Raw genomic sequence first — 19,901 nt, 5'->3', positions numbered from 1 at the left:
GTGACAGATTTTTTCGCAAAATAAACAAAAATTTGCCCAGTGCGTCCGGACCCTTAATCATTGCTTATCTGTGCATCGTATATTTTCATCTGGTATTGATTATGTGTTAATTGCGTCCTTTTAAAATGTCAATTTTTTTATCCAGGTTTTATCGTTTTATTAGTAATATAGCAGCATAATTTCGTGCCATGCTTAACAAGTGTATTCATGGCGAGTACACCTAATAAGTGCAAGACATTCAATGACTCGTTGTAAGAAATTTTCATTGAACTGAAGTTACAATTAAGGCATTCGAAAGCGTTCTGTTGCTTTTAAATCTTCTATTTTAGTCTTTCTTTCTACAGTCAGCTCCCACTATTACGGACACCTTCGGGACCACAATTTGGTGTCCGCAATAGAGAAAGTCCGTAGTAGCGGGAGTTCTTTTCAGTAATTCTTGTTCGCCGGACCTTAAACTTCTGTCCGTAATAACGGGGTGCCCGTAATAGCGAGGTGTCCGAAAGGCGGTAGTTGACTGTATAAAGGCTGCTTCTCATTTCATCGCCCCGGTCGTTTCGCTAGCTCCACTGTCGCTTCAAAAAGTTTGCTTACGATGGGAACGATTATATGAGAGCATTACAGAGACGATCACTAACGCCTGCGACGACTGGGGCGACCACGATCACTTCGATCGCGCATGTTCTATGCGGGCGGTCGGTGGCAGAACGCGGCGATCGCGAACGATTAATATGTGAAGACTACTTTCAGAGAGGGAGATGATCGAAGCGATCCAAACTGTCCCATGGTGGGTCATCAATATTACCCAGAACTACGTTTCCGTTTGGCCTCCCTATCCCTCTTTCTACGTAAAACGGCAATAACGAGAAGATAGAAGGCCACGAGGTTTGCTCTTGCATCGAACGCTGCCAAAAGCGATATCGGAGTTTTGAAAAAATACACGTGCGTCGATCGGAAAAAAATTGAATATTTATATGCGGGAACAAAGAACAGATCATGAATTTTTATCTTGTATGATTAATCGTAAATGTTTCACTTTCATGAATATTAAATTTTATTCGGACGTACGCACGAGGATTTTGTAACTCGTTTCATTATGTTGAGTTTGACGCCAAAATAATTGTTTCGGACCTAGGCTTTGACTGGGCACTTTGCATATACCAGACGATCGGTGCGATCATATAGGAACCCCCTGATTACTTCCAATCGCTTCGACCGCCCACAATCGTCTCAGTGTTTTAAAAACCGTCCTAAATAAAAAAAAAATTGCGCGGATTGTTTAGGTCGGTTTTTAATTACTTCAATTGTTTCCGTATTCTTTTTAACCTTTTTAACTTCATACATATTTTGTCACTTATTTTTACATATATTATCGCTTATTAGCGTTCGTGTCATTTTTGCCTGTTTTACTACAGTCAACTCTCTCTTAACGGACACCTCTATAAGACGGACACCTCCATAAGACGGACACCTGGTTATGATCCCTGCCGTTTTTCAGTCATTTTACTGTAAGAAAACTCTCTGTAAGACGGACACCTCTCTAAGACGGACAACGGACACTTTGAAACCGCCAACGGACAGGCACTAAAAGTTATTTTTTCGTGAATAATACTTCAAAACTTATTATCGACATATAGCATAGCAGGTCAGCGCCTTTAGAATACCAAATTTACCAAAAACAATCCGCTAAAACGCATTACTTCTCTGCTTAAACTTGTAGATTTAGTTTTCTACTTACAGTATCACCGTTTGTTATTAACAAACAAGTCGAATCTCTGATATTATTTTTGTTCCACTTTATAGGTTTTGCTAACGTAAGCGACTAAAACAGACGTGTATTCGTTGTGCATAGCCGTTTAGCTTTATCGTCTCAAAGTTTCTGGTGTCACGTTACCTCGACTCTCTATAAGGCGGACACCTCTATAAGACGGACAGTTGGGGTCGGTCCCGACGGTGTCAGTCTTAGAGAGAGTTGACTGTATTTTAATATGTTTATGCTAATTTTGTATTTTACTCGCACTTGAAAATGACCTCGGAGAGGTCGAAACGTCGTGACTTTTTGGCGTTAAGTTTTATTACCAAATCAACATCCAAGAATGTTCTCATCAAATTATCGAATACCGCCAATAAAATTCTGAAAGTACCGCAAGTTGCTAGCGGATTCGTTGACGCGAGGGCGAAAAAGAAGCAAAAACGAGCGGTACGATTTAACAATGGAAACAATGACACGGCTTTAAACTGGTCGTTCAGTTTGCCATTTTCGCCTCAAAACACCTCAAATTAAAAACCCACTACAGGTATCCTTAAAATACATACCAAAAATGCCCAATTTCACATCCTTTTCTCCTGTTTAAAAGACAACATTATACTGCCGTCGACCACAACAAACCATTCGCGGACCGAGCGCCTTTGCATTATATTATTAGCGATGCAATTTTTTAAATCGTAGCTGCGTTCTCATTGGAAGATTCGCATATGATAGCGTAATATTTTGCCCTGGGCATGGTTATTCATGGCATGTAGATAAGGTGTGGAAGTTAAAGGTGGCGGGATCGCTCTAGCCTGGGACAAGCCCAAACCAGGCTCAGTAGTCACCTGCCGGTAGATGGCGGCATAGTTAGTAGAGGGGACTATGATAACTATGATGGCGGAGACTTCAAACCGGCTTCCTCGAAGAGCGAATACACCACTTTCATAATGGCGCCAATTTATTTATTCTTTTATATGTATGTTAATGCCCTACTGGCCTCGTCAGCATGTGAAAATTCAAAGAATTTTTACTCTAAAACGAGGCCAGTAGGGCTATTACTACATATAAAAGAATAAATAAATTGGCCGCCATTATGAAGTGGTGTATGAGTGGGAACCAACATCTCGATGTCTTGGACTAGAGTGGAGTGCACAAAGGATAACACGTGTTCCTCTTTTATACAACAATTTGCATATCATTAATTCATCCCCAGGGCATTCATTACCAATTCAAATTGAACAAACAGAACAAAGCAAAAACAAACAAAGCCTTTATTTAGACACGATAGGGTAAAAAGCTACATAGCTTGTGGGGTCGTCTGTAAATAAAACATTAATACTAGTAGATAAAAACATTAAACTATATTGAGGTAAAAAACGCTAAACTAATCGCTAAAAATAGAAAATTGCTAAAATTGTTACAACGATAAAAAGATAAAAAGCGCTAAGAACTCTTACAATAGAGGTTGTTTAAATCGGCATTTTTAATTATGTTCGACATGTTGATCAGTTTCATGAAACTCCTGAGAGATATTGCTTCGTGACACTCTCGCGGTAAAAGGTTCCAGAGCAGTGCCCCTCTGTAAGATGTTGAAAGTTTCATGGAATTGGTATTAAATGATGGGGGAATTAGTTTGAATGGCGCGTGCGCGACAAAATCCACTTTCCGGGGAGGTGTATGGGATGTCGCGTGCGAGACATAATGACACTGAAACAAGCTGCCGGGACGAGGGAAAGCCATCTGAATAAAATCAAAACAATATACACGCGCCGATCTTGAAACATACATAAAAATAGAATAAAAACGATTTTGTGCTTCAACTTGTTTGCACAAGAATATTCACGTTTCGAGTTGCGTCTTATTTCGACTTTTTGTTAATCCAACATGTCTATCCATAGCAGCATTGTCGCATTGTTTGGGGATGCTGCAGTAATCAAATCTTAAATATGGAGAGACACCAGATTATTTATCAAAGCTAAAATTAAGGGCGTTTTAAACAGGTTATACCGTTGCTATGTAACCAGTTACGTCAAGAAAATAACCACAATGATTGGGCATTTGTTTAATACCATTTTTATATCAGTAACCGATAAATGTTTGTACGACTGACTCATCAAAGTATGAGAGCTGGAAAGTGCTGAACTCTGTTGTGGGCCTCCTTAAAGAATAACTATCGTCGCTTTCAAATTTGAGGTGTTTTGAGCCGAAAATGGCAAACTTTGAGAGGCAAGGCTCATTAAAAAATGTAAAATTTCACTCGTAGAACATAGCTAGCACGGAAAAGTAATTCTACCATGAAAAACGATATACATTTGATAATTTCCGATCATTTTATTTATTTTCACTCGTTTCTAAAGCTTTGGCTACCTGTGACATTGACAAGCTTGGACGACAATCAAATTGCGCATGCCCTTTTATTGTGCGTTAATGTGCCTTGTGTCGCGTGCGACGAAGAAATATAAAATAATAGAACTCTTTATCAAAACGGGAGGCACGGTGGCCTAATGGTTAGCGCGCTCGACTTCGAGTCGAACTGCCCGGGTTAAAGTCCTGGTCGGGGCGCTGCGTTGTGTTCTTGGGCAAGACACTTTACTCTTATAGTGCCTCTCTCCACCCAGGTGTATAAATTGGTACCGGCGAATTTACTGCTGGGGGGTAACCCTGCGATGGACTAGCATTCCACCCGGGGGAGATAAGCAATACTCCTAGTCACTAAATGCTACAGAAACCGGGATAAGCTCCGGCTGTATGGGCCACTTGGCTCGGACGCAGACTTACTCCTTATGAAAGTGCTGAAACTTGTGTTCGTTTTCTTTTAGAGCTGCTAACGCATTTTTTTTCCGCACGAGCAACATTGACGTCAGGCAGAAAATCGTAGCGCGTGCTCTTGAGCCTCGTAAAAACTGTTGCTTTACAAACGGCATGCACATGGCCAGTATCGCCTGTTTTTGCACGTGAACGTTATGATGTCGGAACACACAACATGTCGCGGCGACAATTTGCTGAAACATGTTTCCTCGTGTGACATGGTGCATTTCTGCGACAATCTTTGTCGCTGCGACAGAATTTTGTCGCAGCGATCAGTCGCACGAATTCATGATCGCAGCGACAAAATGAGCCAAAGCGGTGTTGTCGCAGTGTGTGCACACTTCTGCGACAGGTCGCTGCGACAAAATATAAAATAACCAATGACAGAGCGTCATTTATTTTTGCCATATTGAATTGAAAAGCTAGCTCACATTCCCACTATTCCAAATTTAATTCGCTGCGTATCAAGCGCCTTGTTGCAGCGGCTTGTTTTGAAGCAGTACAGACGGAGCGACTTGTCGCAGATACCTGTCGCTGCGACTTGTCGCTTAGTGTGTACCGACCTATACGCGCACATGCGCGCGCTTTAGTTACGCAACAACGTATCAGTGTTGTATTGTGACGTCATAAAAGAATAGCTCAAAACAACAACTGATGGAAAATGCAAGCGAGGGGCAGTTTAGACTCAGTTTGCCAGACTGAAAATATCAGCAAATATAAAGTAGTCGTTTTAGGTGACCAGGGTGTTGGAAAGTCAGCCTTGGTATGGAAATTTGTTTACAATGGATTTGAAGACAAATATCTGCCAACGATTGGAATAGACTTTTTCACGAAGACAATCTATCTTAGTAAGTGAAACATTATTTTTGCAAACTAACCAGGAGTAGAATGAAGGTTTGTCCTATTTCCTTGAACAATACGTTTCAAAATCAAGGGATTATGCAAATCAGAGGTTTTCTTTAAATAGAAATTGGGGCGTGATGAAATGGACATGTCTGAGATATTTTAATCCACCACAAACATCTTTTGCGCTGGTTGGTCAAAATTGCTCCCTTGGTACACTTCTACTGGAAAATATACCGTGATGCTTAGTTCGGGAATACTAATTTTTATTTTATTATTTTTTTAAATGCAGACACAAGGTTTGTAACCGTATTAAATTCTCTTTCAAATTAATATTTTTAAAGATATATCAATATAACCGCCGCTAGACAATAAAAAATACAGACTACCAACCCTGGTATAGCAAAACAGGTTTTTTAACATTACGGAAGAAGATTGGCATGTTACGAAGGCAACACAAGGAATACAAAAAAATCCGGGGTAGACAAAACCCATAACTCTTTATTCTCTTTGATATTACATAGATCATTTAAAGATCAAAAGAGATCTTTTAGGTCTCAATTGTTGTCAAAAATATTTTCTTTGTTTAACATCGTTAAAGACATTTTGATTCATTGAGAGCGTTTAAGTTATTTTGCATTGTTAATGATATTTTTAAGAAATGTTTTATGCGGTAATTTTGTTAGATATCTTTTGGATCTTTTTAATTATGAGAGGTATTTTCAACGTTCCAGATCGTTAGCTGACAACATTTAAATATTGTCAATAATCAGAAGTTAGTTTGAGATTTTAAAAAATGTTTTAGATCTTTACAACTGTAAGAAATCTTTTTAAATATTCCTTCAAACGTATGTAAAAGTTCTAATTAAAATATCGCTGCCAGCTTTAATTATTGAAAGGCCAGTGGAAGTAACAGTACTGTTGGTTATTTTATTGATATGGCATGTACGTTTTTATGAGTTCCATAAAAGGAAATTTTAATACAATACAATACTACAATAATATTTATATAGTGCTTATCCATGCGCTAAGCGCTTTACAATGCTTACAAAAATTATTAATAATAAAAATACATTGTTCATTGACATATATCATTGCTTTACAAAATGCTTAGATAAATGAAAAGCTTGCTTAAAAGGGAGGTCTTTAACTAGGATTTGAAAATACTTTTATTGTCAATAGATCTAATTGCCATAGACATGTCCTTCCACAGTGGGTGGTGGAGGGGGGAAGTAATAAAAAAGCTCTGAGTCTTTATGTCTTTAAGTTGTAGGGTTCAATAGCAAACCGCCACTTGTCAGATCAGAAGATGAGCGAAGGTGTCTGGCAGATTCATAAACGCACAACAGTTCTGTAGTATAACTAGGAGCTAAATTGTATCTAGTACTTCAGGTACTTTAAATTTCTCAATATTTTAGATGGAGTTGGCATTCGCCTACAAGTCTGGGATACCGCTGGCCAAGAACGTTTTCGCTGTCTCATTCCATCTTACCTCCGTGACTGTCACGTGGTCCTGGTCTGTTTTGACGTCACAAACTGCTGTACACTGGACAATGTTGCGGACTGGGTTGAATTGGCGCAAAAGGAAAGAGTTGGGCGCACAAAGAAACCTTTGATTATTCTGGTGGGAAATAAAGTGGACCAAAAAAGCAAACGGCAGGTGGGCATGGTTGTTTAGACTCTGTTAATCAATCAATCAATTGAAGCTTTATTTTACGAGAGTGACAAGTAATAGTTTTTCAGCTAATAAATTTGTGGCCCTCTTTAATGTACTAAAAGTTAAAAATGTACTATGAACAATAATCTAATTTAAATTCTAGTTAAAACCTAATTAAAAATCGAAATGTAAGTTAAGAATTTAAAAGCTAAGCTACATTGTTAATCCAAAAATTATCACTAAAATATCTCAATCTAAAATAATTATCTAAAAAAGGAGTAAAAATCTTATTCTTGAGCTGACTTTATTTAAAATTTTTGTACAAAGCATTCCTAAGGATATTTACAGATTAAGAGGCGCGCAACTTAAGGGGGAGGTGATTCCGACATTGAGTAGTCGTTGCAGAAAACGTGCGACCTCTTTCTCTCTATTAAATCTTGTCGGTAAAATGGTAAAATTAGCGCCCTGTGTATTCCTATTGTGCTTGCTGTTATTTAGTCTTAAATAATGGGCAAGCACCCATAATCCTTTTGTGAGCTATTGTACATCTTTTTATATCAGCCTCGATGTAATATGGTACCCATCCTAAAGTATTAATAGGTCTAAAGTGCTATGGCGTTGTTGTGCGCCAAGGATAATACGAGCACAGTATATTAATGTTGAATATGCTTGGAAATGTAAGTATAACTGATTTTAAAAAACTGTTGCGAGCAGTATTGTTGCCAGTAGTTCAATGTCTTTTTTAGCATTAGCTTAATGTTGTATTTTTTTTGTACACGTACTACCAAATGATTTCGAGAAGAACCCAAATTTTGGTTTTCGCTGAAGACAGAATTGCTGTTAGTTGAGCAGAAAACAATATGAAAGACAGTTTTGATGTTATGGTAGTCTACGTGGCCATCACTTATCTTGCCACTTTTGACACCACTTTTAATTTTGTGAAACATGTCAAATTATGAATTATTGAGGGAAATTACAGTATCTCGTTGCCAAGTTACGCGTCTGCCACGCAAGTGCAATCTTACTACCGGTTTTCTCGTACAGCAAGATTCTGCAAAGGGGTCAAAGTGGTCAAAGGGGTCAATTTCTAGCAGCTTTGCGATAATGAGCAATCTAAACGCCTTTTGTACTGCCCTTTATTTCGGCAAAATTCTATTTCGTTCATAGAATTGTAAAACCTTGGAACACTATCTGTAACCTCGCCCCTCACGACAAATTTTCTAGCCTAAGTTTATTCAAATATTTTCTGCGCGCCACTTATTTTACTTTACTGGACACTACCTATGATATTGACATGCCCTGCACCTGGTTCCTCTTCCGTAACTGCCCTTGCCACCGCTCTTAATTTTTGTGACTAATATTATCTGCATCTTGTTTTCTAACTATAGCTATAAGTAATTAATTAGATTTGTAACTGTAATTTTTAACTATATGTAATTAATTTGATTTATTGTATTTTTTTTTAAATTTAAGAAATTTATCACCATTCTTACTAGTTTTTAGGGTTGCGCCTCGCATGGGTTACATTATTTTCCCGTTCGCGCAATTCCTTTTTGGTCCTTTTCTTATTATTGTAAATTTTGAGACCAATAAAGTTGATAGGCAGTTATTTATTTTGCAAAACAAGTTAAACGTACTGAGCAGATGGTTTTACGACCAAAGACGGGTTCATTTTACCTTCTTCACCTACAAGGAAGAACTTTCTGTATTCTTTTTTTTTTTTTCATTTGATGAGGACAAAGATACAATTTATGTGCCAACCATTGTTTTTTTAGCTCGTGTGTTCATCGATGTTAGGAGATATTTCATAAATTCTGGAAACTACGGTTTATTGTTAATGAATTTATTTTCTCGCTACAGAGTAAACTGTCATTTTTTGAAAGCTGATGCTGATGTTAAAAGTGATGGCGGTATCACACATTTCAAAGAAAAGAACAATTTGGAGAAACTGATATCTATAGTCTCTTCATGTAACTGAAAACGGCGAAAAGCGCCGAACTGATAGGCCACTGGGCCAGAATGTAGACTTCACCTCTCTGCAAGAGCCAAGTACCAATAACACCAATTCTCCTTTTCTGGGTTCCTCGAAGAAGAAGAAATAGATCTGAAGTCATTATAAACTTAACAAAAGCTCTCGTGACAGCCTATATTAAAGTGGTGTAAGGTAACACGGATGATTTGGTGTCCCCGGCTTTGTTTTTAGAAATACTAAAACTTTTAGACTTTTCCTTTTTCTTTTGGTTTGGCTTTTATGTAATAAAAAGTCCAAGGAATATTCTCAAAGTTATAAATATTAAAGTAATTGTGAAAGCACACAGCAGTATTCCTGACAGCAAATTTTAATGAAGAGATTCTCTAAAGCTTCTCGACCTGTTGAGCAAGAATTAGTTTGCCTTTTCTTTTATTTTAACACTTTATTGTTGCTTGGCAAGGGCTAAAATGTGGCTTTAGACTTAAAGTGCTACTATCATGTATGATCAATTTTTTATTTTTTTACATTGTCGTGAACAATTAGACTTTCTTACTCACCTTGCCAAATTTCAATCTATTACGAACATCAGAAGTCGTTTTATTATAACATTTATTCCAGAGAATTTACGGCCGCCATTAAACAACCTTGTTCCAAGGCTTGGTTGCGAATAGGGAGAAAATGACGTCAAAAGCTAAAATACCTCGCGGGTTGAAATTAGAATAACAATCAGCATAGAAAATTGTACGAAAAACAAGCCCAAAGTTTTTGTTTCTTTTCGCGTGAGTTTCAATACATATTGTTATTATAATTTCAACCCGTGAGGTATTTTGGAGCCTTTGACGTCATTTTCTCCCTATTCGCAACCAAGCCTTGGAACAAGGTTGTTTAATGGCGGCCGTAATTAAACGGAAATAAACGTTAAAATAAAACGACTTCTGATGTTCGTAATGGATTGGAAATTGGCAAGGTGAATAAGAAAGTCTTATTGTACACGAAAATGTAAAAAAATGGACATCGAAAATTTGATCACAGGGACACTTTAAAAACAGGAAACGTTCTTTGTCGCAGACATTAATGGCAGCTGCCAGACAGAACATTGCGTTCAGCTGGAATATTTTTAAATTTATACGTTACCTAGACAAAGGCGCAGATGGTTGAATTGGTCGACATGGGATTTATCTCTTTTAATTTAAACTTATTGCGTTTATCAATTGGCAAATGTATCTTGAATCTTGAATCTTGTTATAACACCTCAAAGAAAGAAAAAGAGCTGTTACTCAACACCAAGTCAAGTCAAGTCAACTTTATTTAGGCAGGGTGGCCCATCAGCACTTGGCTGGTATCAACAGGGGCCCTGCGTAAATCTATTTCTTCCTCCCGGAACCCAGGTGAAGGATAATCGATCCTATAGGTACGTGGGCCTTGTAAAGATGTAAAGTCTACATTCCGGCTCAGGTTTCCGCAGCATGTGCTTATAGATAAACATTTCTTTAAACTGACAAAGTAAATATATGAAAGACATATATGTGAACTGCGGATAAATGATGAAATGAATGACAGAAATGATCCCCGCAGTGTGAAAGCAATTTAAGCAATTGCATTTTTTAGCCTGAAAAAAAAATTCAAGCCTACAACGGGATTTAATAAACACATGGCCTCCGCGATACCGGTGCGTTGCTCTACCAACTGAGCTATAAAGCCTTACTACGTTGGGAGCAAGTCAACTGTGGGTCCCAATGTCCCGCATGTGGAGTAGATGACAAAGTAAATATATGAAAGACATATATGTGAAATGCGGATATATGATAAATGAATTTCTTTAGGCTAAAAAATGCAATTGCTTAAATTGCTTTCACACTGCGAGGATCATTTCATTCATTTCATTTCTTTAAACTGTCAGTTCTGTTCAGTTTGCAATTTTTAATATCGTCTTTCCTGTTTGTTTTGTTATCATCTTTCTAAATAAATGGCATTTTGTGTATAATAAAGCCTTTATTACACACAGGATTTTGACAAGCAAACATTATGACAAATGACATTTAATTTAATTTTGTGTTGAGGTGAATTAATTACTGAGGATAACTAGTAGTTTCCAGAAACTACTAGTTATAAACTTGTAAAACTACTAGTTATAAAACTACTACTTGTTATCAACTTGTGAAATGTGCCCTGAAATTGAAGAAATAAGCCTTGGGCCCTACAGCTGGACTATAGCTTTTGTAGTTTTGTCCTTACTTCGATGTTTGTTATCAACTGTGCAGATGCTTCTCCCTAAAATTAAACAGTCATTCTTTTGGAGGAAACCATCTGCTGGGCTATATAAGGCCGTTTTTCAAATTAATAATTCATGGTTTAATATGTTTGACGCAGTATATAATAAAAAACGCAGAGGTTGTTAATTATTCCAAAGCTGCTAGAAGTTTTACTTAGAACCGCTAACCGCAAAACCGCTAGAAGTTAGTGACCAAGACATTTCAGCTTGCGGTTAAACTACAGATAGTCGATCATATTCCAGAGTTATGGCGTCACCAAATAATTCTGGAGATTGGAAGCAGAAAACATTTGAACAACTGGTTTGCTCGGCAAGTTTAACTGCTGGAATACACAGCCAGTTAACATTTATTTCGGTTTTAAACATTTTTCTGTCCATTACTGCATTTCTTGAAAATGCGCTAATCCTATTTGCTCTTCGCAAGGAGACTTCACTTCATCCGCCGTCCAAGCTCCTGCTTCGTAGCCTTGCAACAACTGATCTCGGTGTTGGTCTTATTTTAGAGCCTCTCAATGCTACCTTTTTGATGTCTGTAGTGAATGAACATTGGAATATTTGTCACTACATATTACTCGCACGGCTCGAAGTAGACGCAATTTTTGGTGTAGTTTCACTGTTGACACTGACTGCAATAAGCCTGGACAGACTTCTCGCCCTGTTGTTGGGGCTGAGATACAAACAAGTTGTAACTTTGAAGCGAAGCTACGTGATCGTTATTACCTCTTGGGTTGCGTCCACTGTCTTTTCAGCAATGTACTTTTTGAATTTCCTAATACCCATGTGGTATGGGATTATGGTTGTATTACTGTGTCTAGTAACTTCGGTCTTCTCTTACACAAAAATTTTCTTCACCCTTCGTCGTCAACGAAATCAAGTACAAGTGCTTGTCGAACATCCGAACCAAACAAATCAACTGAACATAGCGCGATACAGAAAGGCAGTGTCAAGTTCACTATGGTTGCAACTGACGTTAGTCGCTTGTTATCTACCCGCTGGTATAGTGGTGGTTTTGATAACTAATAGTGGACTATCTACACCGGTTTTTCTTGCTTACCAATATGCAGCCACTTTAGTTTACTTAAACTCGTCATTGAACCCGATTCTTTACTGTTGGAAGATAGACGAAGTGAGACAAGCATTGAAGGACACAATCAGACAAGTACTTTGCTGTTCATCGAGTTAACTTATGAATACTTGTCTCATAGAGGACATCATTTGATTTAAAAACTGATTTGAGAATTTGCATCGTATTTTAAAAGGTCAATGTTAATGTCACCCAATTTATAGCTAAGTTTAGATTCTCTATCAATTTTTGCCAAAACATCAGACATGAATATCTCAAAAGTATCTATTTTTCGTTTAGGGTTGCAAGTGATGAAATAAATTGCCGTCATTCAGTGACGGTGGTCTAGACTAATAAGGCATAAAAATGGTATCTTCTAGGGATCAAACTGAAGCTTCAGCAATGCCCACATGGCCTTATTTAGGTGTTTCCTTTAAATTTTCCGACGAGTACCCCCGTCCCTTTTGTATGGGTTGTTGAATTTTCGTTGTTACGCTACGCCACCACAATGTAGACTGTCATTAAGATGTATTTTTCCCACTCGCTGTTTCTTTGATATTTATGAAGAATTTCCTTTCCTTTCATTCAGGCTGATAAACAGGCTTCAGTTTAATATACCCTAAATTAAGCATTTAGGGGAGAGGGGGAAAGCCTCGAGCCAAAGTGGCCCATACTTGCCGGAGCTAATCCCGGTTTCTGTGGCTAGGAATATTTCTACTCCCCCTCAATGTGACGCTAGTCCATCGCAGGGTACCGCCCCCCCCCCCCCCCCCCCCCCCCACGAGCATTATGTCGCCGGTACCCATTTATACACCTTGGTGGAGAGAGGCACTATGAGAGTAAAGTGTCTTGCCCAAGAACACAACACAATGACCCCGGCCAGGTTGTGTATGTGTGTGTGTGTGTGGGGGGGGGGGGGGGGGATTGGGGGCCAGGACTCCCATATGAAAGGAACGGGGTATAAAATGCGGATTTTGGTCTCACTTGTGGTGTTTAGGGCAGAACGCCAACTTTTTAGCCAAGTTCTCGTTTAGGGTTTTACGTGAACAAAAACAAAATTTCGTCATACGGTGTTTGCGGTCTGAACAGATCAGGCATGAAAATGGCACCTTTTACAAGTCAATTTTCAGAAGAACATCCCCGTCTCCTTTGTATGGAAGTTCCTCCCCAGAAATACTCCCCCCCCCCCCCCCCAACGCCACCCTGGCGACTGCTTCCTGTGTTTTGATTGAAAACAAACTTCAGTCATTTTAGCCTAACAGAACCACTGCTTATCTTGAGTCTCACGACAAAACTCGATAGGGTTTGAATAATGCAGTCCACGACGAGAAGAATTGAGCTTATTTTGCTTTTATTTCTATTGTTACCGCTGTTACTTCTACATACAAGAAAATTTTGTTAACCGTTAACTATTGCTTTAATTTTTTCTTGATAAGCCAACAGACAAGCATACATAAGTTAACTCGATGAACAGCAAAGTACTTGTCTGATTGTGTCCTTCAGTGCTTGTCTCACTTCGTCTATCTTCCAACAGTAAAAAATCGGGTTCAATGACGAGTTTAAGTAAACTAAAGTGGCTGCATATTGGTAAGCGAGAAAAACCGGTGTAGATAGTCCACTATTAGTTATCAAAACCACCACTATACCAGCGGGTAAATAACAAGCGACTAATGTCAGTTGCAACCACAGTGCACTGGACACTGCCTTTCTGTATCGCACTATGTTCAGTTGATTTGTTTGGTTCGGATGATCGACATGCACTTGTACTTGATTTTGTTGACGACGAAGGGTGAAGAAAATTTTTGTATAAGAGAAGACCGAAGTTACTAGACACAGTAATACAACCATAATACCATACCACATGGGTATTAGGAAATTCAAAAAGTACATTGCTGAAAAGACAGTGGACGCAACCCAAGAGGTAATAACGATCACGTAGCTTCGCTTCAAAGTTACAACTTGTTTATACCTCAGCCCCAACAACAGGGCGAGAAGTCTGTCCACGCTTATTGCAGTCAGTGTCAACAGTGAAACTACACCAAAAATTGCATCTACTTCGAGACGTGCGAGTAATATGTAGTGACAAATATTCCAATGTTCATTCACTACAGACATCAAAAAGGTAGCATTGAGGGGCTCTGAAATAAGACCAACACCAAGATCAGTTGTTGCAAGGCTGCGAAGCAGGAGCTTGGACGGCGGATGAAGTGAAGTCTCCTTGCGAAGAGCAGCTAGGATCAGCGCATTTCCAAGAAATGCAGTAATGGACAGAAAAATGTTTAAAACCGAAATAAATGTTAACTGGCTGTGTATTCCAGCAGTTAAATTTGCCGAGCAAACCAGTTGTTCAAATGTTTTCTGCTTCCAATCTCCAGAATTATTTGGTGACGCCATAATTCTGGAATATGATCGACTATCTGTAGTTTAACTGCAAGCTGAAATGTTTTGGTCAAAACTTCTAGTGCGGTTTTGCGGTTAGCGGTTCTAAGTAAAACTTCTAGCGGCTTTGGAATAATGAACAACCTTTGCGTGTTTTATCATATACTGCGTCAAACATATTAAACCATGAATTATTCATTTGAAAAACGGCCTTATATGGCCCAGCAGATGGTTTCCTCCCAAAGAATGACAGTTTAATTTTTAGGGAGAAGCATCTGCACTTCTTTCATTTGATAACAAACATCGAAGTAAGGACAAAACTACAAAAGCTATACCGTAGTCCAGCTGTAGGGCCCAAGGCTTATTTCTTCAATATTAATTTCAGGGCACATTCCACAAGTTAATAACAAGTAGTAGTTTTATAACTAGTAGCTTCACAAGTTTATAACTAGTCGGTTTCTGGAAGCTACTAGTTATCCTTAATTAATTCACCTCCTCAACAGAAAATTAAATAAAATGTCATTTTTCATAATGTTTGCTTGTCCAAATCCTGTGTATAATAAAGGTTATATTATACACAAAATGTCATTTGTCTAGAAAGATGATGATAAAACAAACAGTAAATACGATATTAAAAATTTCAAGCTGGAACAGAACTGACAGTTTAAAGAAATGAAATGAATGAAATGATCCTCGCAGTGTGAAAGCAATTTAAGCAATTGCATTTTTTTAGCCTGAAAGAAATTCACTTTATCATATATCCGCATTACACATATATGTCTTTCATATATTCACTTTGTCAGTTTAAAGAAATGTTTATCTATAGGCACATGCTGCGGAAACCTGAGCCGGAATGTAGACTTTACATCTTTACAAGGCCCATGTACCTATAGGATCGATTATCCTTTACCTGGGTTCCGGGCCGGAGAAAGAAATAGATTTAAAGTCATTGTACAATTAGGACAGTCTACATTTAGGTGGGCCCTATATATAGCTACATTTACGCAGGGCCCCTGTTGATACCAGCCAAGTGCTGATGGGCCACCCTGCCTAAATAAAATTGACTTGACTTGACTTGGTGTTGAGTAAATTCGGTGTCCTTCTGTTTTTAGAAACCCCTAAACGTCTAGATCTTTCTGTTATCTAATAACAAATTCAAAGAATTTGCCGCAGTATTCCTAATCGTAAACTTAAATTATACTGACAGTCCCGTTTGATAAGGCTTCTCAATTCGAGTAGAAAGATAGATAGGTAGATAGAACCTTTATTTAACTTGAAGTGTCAACGTAGTTAAGCCGAGTGGGCTAAAATTGAGAGGACACTAAACAAGAATTCAAATTAACCTATAATACTTTAAAATAGGAGTTAGAGTATTTAACACCTTATCACTAAGAAGGGACAAAATGTAGTTTTAGACTTTAAAACGGGAAAACTTTACTTGTACTGCGGCGGCTTCTTCTGGTGAAATAAATACTTTGCTGGTAGGAGGAACAACTCGCAGACGGATCATTACGTTTAGTTGGAATAGAGCAGTTTTCAATTGAGTGTCGTAAGAAACCAAAGTAATTACTCTGGCCAATCACAAAGCACACAGACAATCCAGTGAACCAATCAAAACTCGAAGCAAATACATGTAGCCGGCACGAAGCGCGGGAAAACGTGCGCGAGCGAGTCACGATTGGTTTTGGTTTTACTCCTGATTGGCTGAGAAAGTGGCGCGAGATTTTTAAGCCAATCACAAAGCGTAATAATGCAAAACCAAAGCAAACGCAATTTACTTTCGACACTCAAGTGAAAACCGCTCTATTAGTTTTTAAATAAGAATGGGGCATTTTAATTGGTCGCGAAACTCGGCTTATGACGCTATAATCACCCCGCGTCAGGTGATTATAGCAGTTGTTATTAATTCTGATTGGTCGAGAAACTCGGTTTATGATGTTATAATCACCCCCGCCAGACGTGATTGTAGCATTTGAAGGCTTGGTTACTAAGAAGAAAGTTGACATGGCGGACAGTTGCTGAATTAAATTATTGCTATTCAAACCACGTCACTTCACCTTAGGGTTTTTAATGACAACTTTCATTTCCTTTCATTCAGGCCGACTTGCTCAGCCAAGGGCGGGAAGAATACGGTTGTCACAATTCGTTTTCCTCTTGATTGAAAACACTACGCTAACCCAGATTGGTTTGCAAGCTACACGAGTTTTTTTTAACCAATTAAATAGCTCATATTTAGAAAAATGCCAATCCAAAGTAACTGACTCAGTTGTAACTCTAAGAGACTGCCATGGTCGCACTACTTAATTTGTTCTTTGAATTCGTCAGCAAACTTATTTATCATTTTCTCTGTTTAGATTTCCTATGAATGCGCCAGCACTGTGGCTGATCTCTTCCAAATCCCGTATGTGGAAACCAGTGCTGTAACAGGATTTAATGTAGAGTTGTTATTCAGGAAGATAGCTAAAGATTTATATGTGAAAGATCTGGACAGACTGAGACAAAATGGAGACTCTGACATTGACGATGAAGAAAGGAATGACAGAAAAATCCTAAAGGTTTTAACGACAACAGAGCAAAAGAAAGCTACTCCGGCTACTCCAGCTACTTCATCTACTCCAGCTGCTCCTAAAAGACGTAACTCGTGCAAATGTAGTTGAAAATGTTTCAATCCCTTACCTTGTAACGTTGAATAAAGTAAATTGTTCAAAATACTTACAATTATTACAGAAGTGCGAGAAAGCTATCAAATTCTAATGTAATTTGATTACAATGCAATTTGCAAAAGAATTGCAAATTATTTTATAACGAAACATTAAAGAATGTACGTTGATCAAGAATAGGAGTCATTTGCTTCCCAATAGAAACATAAGGAACTCCCATACAAAACGGACGGGGGTAGGTACTCGTCGGAAAATTTAAAGGAAACACCTAAATAAGGCCATGTGGGCATTGCTGAAGCTTCTTTGATCCGTATAAGATACCATTTTTACGCCTTATAAGTCTAGACCACCGTCACTGAACGACGGCAATTTATTTCATCACTTGCAACCCTAAACGAGACCTTGACAGCTAAAAGCTTTGGCGTTCTGTACTCAACCCAGCCTCGTCCCCAGGCCATACCGCGCTATGCGAGTGAGCGGAGGAGGACTGGAACCGAGCGCGATAGCGCGAGGCCTGGCACAAAATGGCAAAAAAGTCCCAGTTTAGCGAGAAAAAGTCCCAGATATAGCTCGACGAAAATGTACGTTTTTCTGCGAGGAAAAGAAAATATTTCTGGTTCATGAGAAAACTGCATCCCTTTTGAACATTTGTGGACTATTTTAGATGGTTGAGACGAACTGTAATGCCGTTTTTTCCTGCCTTGCAGAATGGTATTGGTCGTATTAGAGTTAAGAAAATTATTCTGTTATCATTAATTGTTTTCGTTCACTACTCGTAGTGATACATGGGTCTACATGTATCTAGAAGTTCTTTGTGGTAAGCAAATTACGTTCGCCAGGTACTAGTAACTGTGGTAGTTTTATTTAAACCTGAAAGGCGTCGATCTCAATGTTTATAGAGCTAGGGTCGGGATTTTCGACCTTTGTTGTTTACTAATTTATGTGCGAAAACAAAGAAACAATTCAGCTTACTTGAGAGAAGAGGGCTTATACCCCGATGCATGTAAGCTTGTCATTGATTACCTGTAAATTGTTATTTCGCTTTTAAGAGAAAAAAATAATAATCTAACTCTCGTAAACCAAAACTTTATTTGATCTTGTTGTAGCCTGTCTTTTTCTTGTATACTCTGGCTCATTTCATTAGCAGGAGATGTTAATCCAAATCCTGGGCCATGTTCAGGTAATATATTACAAGTACGCTTCAATCATTTTCGTCAATTCAATGAGCTTATAAAATAAAAATTACAGCTGGTCATGACTTATTGCAGATTCCGAGTGTGAATTAATAACATTTCCATTGTGTAGATCCACTAAATAGCCAACAGTTCTTGTCAGCCCAAAAGGTGTGAAAATTTATTGCAATTTCCCTCAGTTGCAGAGTTAGCATTTCAGCTGAAGTTTATATATTTTGCTGCCAATTTTTGTGTAGTTTTGACAAATTCACCTGCTGAGATGTCCAAAAAGAAACAGAAGTGCACTGCTTTCTCCTTTAGACAAGGTACATACTGTATCATTGTGATTTTACTGTTATTCACCGCTCTAGTTCAGCTATTGAGCACTTTGTAGCAGATGAGAATTTCACTCCATTTTTTGGTTATATACTGTTTTTATATGTTTATTTGCAAATAAATTAAAATATCAAAATATATAATGTTTAAATATTGTTTGAACCGCTCCAGAAAAGCTGGTTACTGGGGCTTTTGGACCAGCTTCTTTTTAATTTGTGAGCCCCATTCTGCATTTTTGACAGCCCAAAAATATTTGTATTTTTCCTCACATGGGTACATTGGCTATTTTTCCCATTCCTTAAACTACCACCTTTTTAACTCATACTTGCAGAGATATTAAACTGAGCTTGACTGACACACACACACACATAAACACAGTTCAGTATACAAAAGTATTTACATGTATTCAACTCTTGCAATATATACTAAAACTAGTAGTAATTGGAATTTAGGGGAGTGCATTTGGTAGGGTGGGGTGATTTGGGGAGGAGGCAGGGAAAGCTGGAGGCAGTGGAAAGTGTTATATTATGTTTTCATATTCTCTTGATATTTGAGGTCTGTCCATAGAAAATGTATGACATTGCCAGCTGATGAAACCTGATCTGCTTGTACCAACCCATCTGTCTAAAGCATAAGAGAAGAATAAAGCCTTCTGATTGATTGTGCCAAGCTAAGTGACTAAAGGTCTTTAATGAATCCAAATAGAGTACATTGTATATCTAGAAGATACTCTGGATAATGTTTGTATAGTAACAATATAAATATAACATTAAATAACAGTAACAAACCACTTTTAAACTGAAATGTAGCCATTCTAAACATTTTGATACCAGTCCATTAGGAACAGTTTTTTGTTTCCTTACAATCATAATCTTGTCAATGCTTAGTGGCCGAAATGATTTTGGTATGTTATAGAGTCTCACAAGTCTGAGGTTCACAAGAGAGAAGTTGAATCTGTTAATAAGCAGCTGAGTTGACACATCACAACTCGG

General features: G+C 38.1%; 3 protein-coding genes across 3 annotated transcripts; 2 read left to right on the top strand and 1 right to left on the bottom strand.

The window, feature by feature from the left end:
- Window positions 1–5,179: 5,179 nt before the first annotated feature.
- LOC144658770 (ras-related protein Rab-6-like) lies at window positions 5,180–17,606 on the top strand. Its single transcript, XM_078519236.1, has 3 exons — window positions 5,180–5,403; window positions 6,817–7,058; window positions 17,096–17,606. The coding sequence occupies exons 1-3, from the start codon at window positions 5,217–5,219 to the stop codon at window positions 17,396–17,398; spliced, it is 732 nt and encodes a 243-aa protein (XP_078375362.1). The 5' UTR covers window positions 5,180–5,216; the 3' UTR covers window positions 17,399–17,606.
- Window positions 11,547–12,755, top strand: LOC144656063 (beta-4C adrenergic receptor-like). The gene has a single exon (XM_078516283.1). The coding sequence runs from the start codon at window positions 11,547–11,549 to the stop codon at window positions 12,480–12,482; it is 936 nt and encodes a 311-aa protein (XP_078372409.1). The 3' UTR covers window positions 12,483–12,755.
- Window positions 13,733–14,776, bottom strand: LOC144658813 (adenosine receptor A3-like). The gene has a single exon (XM_078519297.1). It carries the CDS (start codon window positions 14,754–14,756, stop codon window positions 13,821–13,823), a length of 936 nt encoding a protein of 311 aa, XP_078375423.1. The 5' UTR covers window positions 14,757–14,776; the 3' UTR covers window positions 13,733–13,820.
- Window positions 17,607–19,901: the final 2,295 nt, after the last annotated feature.

This window comes from Oculina patagonica, chromosome 6, assembly GCF_052425735.1.
Source record: "Oculina patagonica isolate OP01 chromosome 6, crgOcupat, whole genome shotgun sequence".
Lineage (NCBI taxonomy): Eukaryota > Metazoa > Cnidaria > Anthozoa > Scleractinia > Oculinidae > Oculina > Oculina patagonica.
Note: the sequence above shows the minus strand (reverse complement) of the source record. Positions and strands in the feature narration are given on the sequence as shown.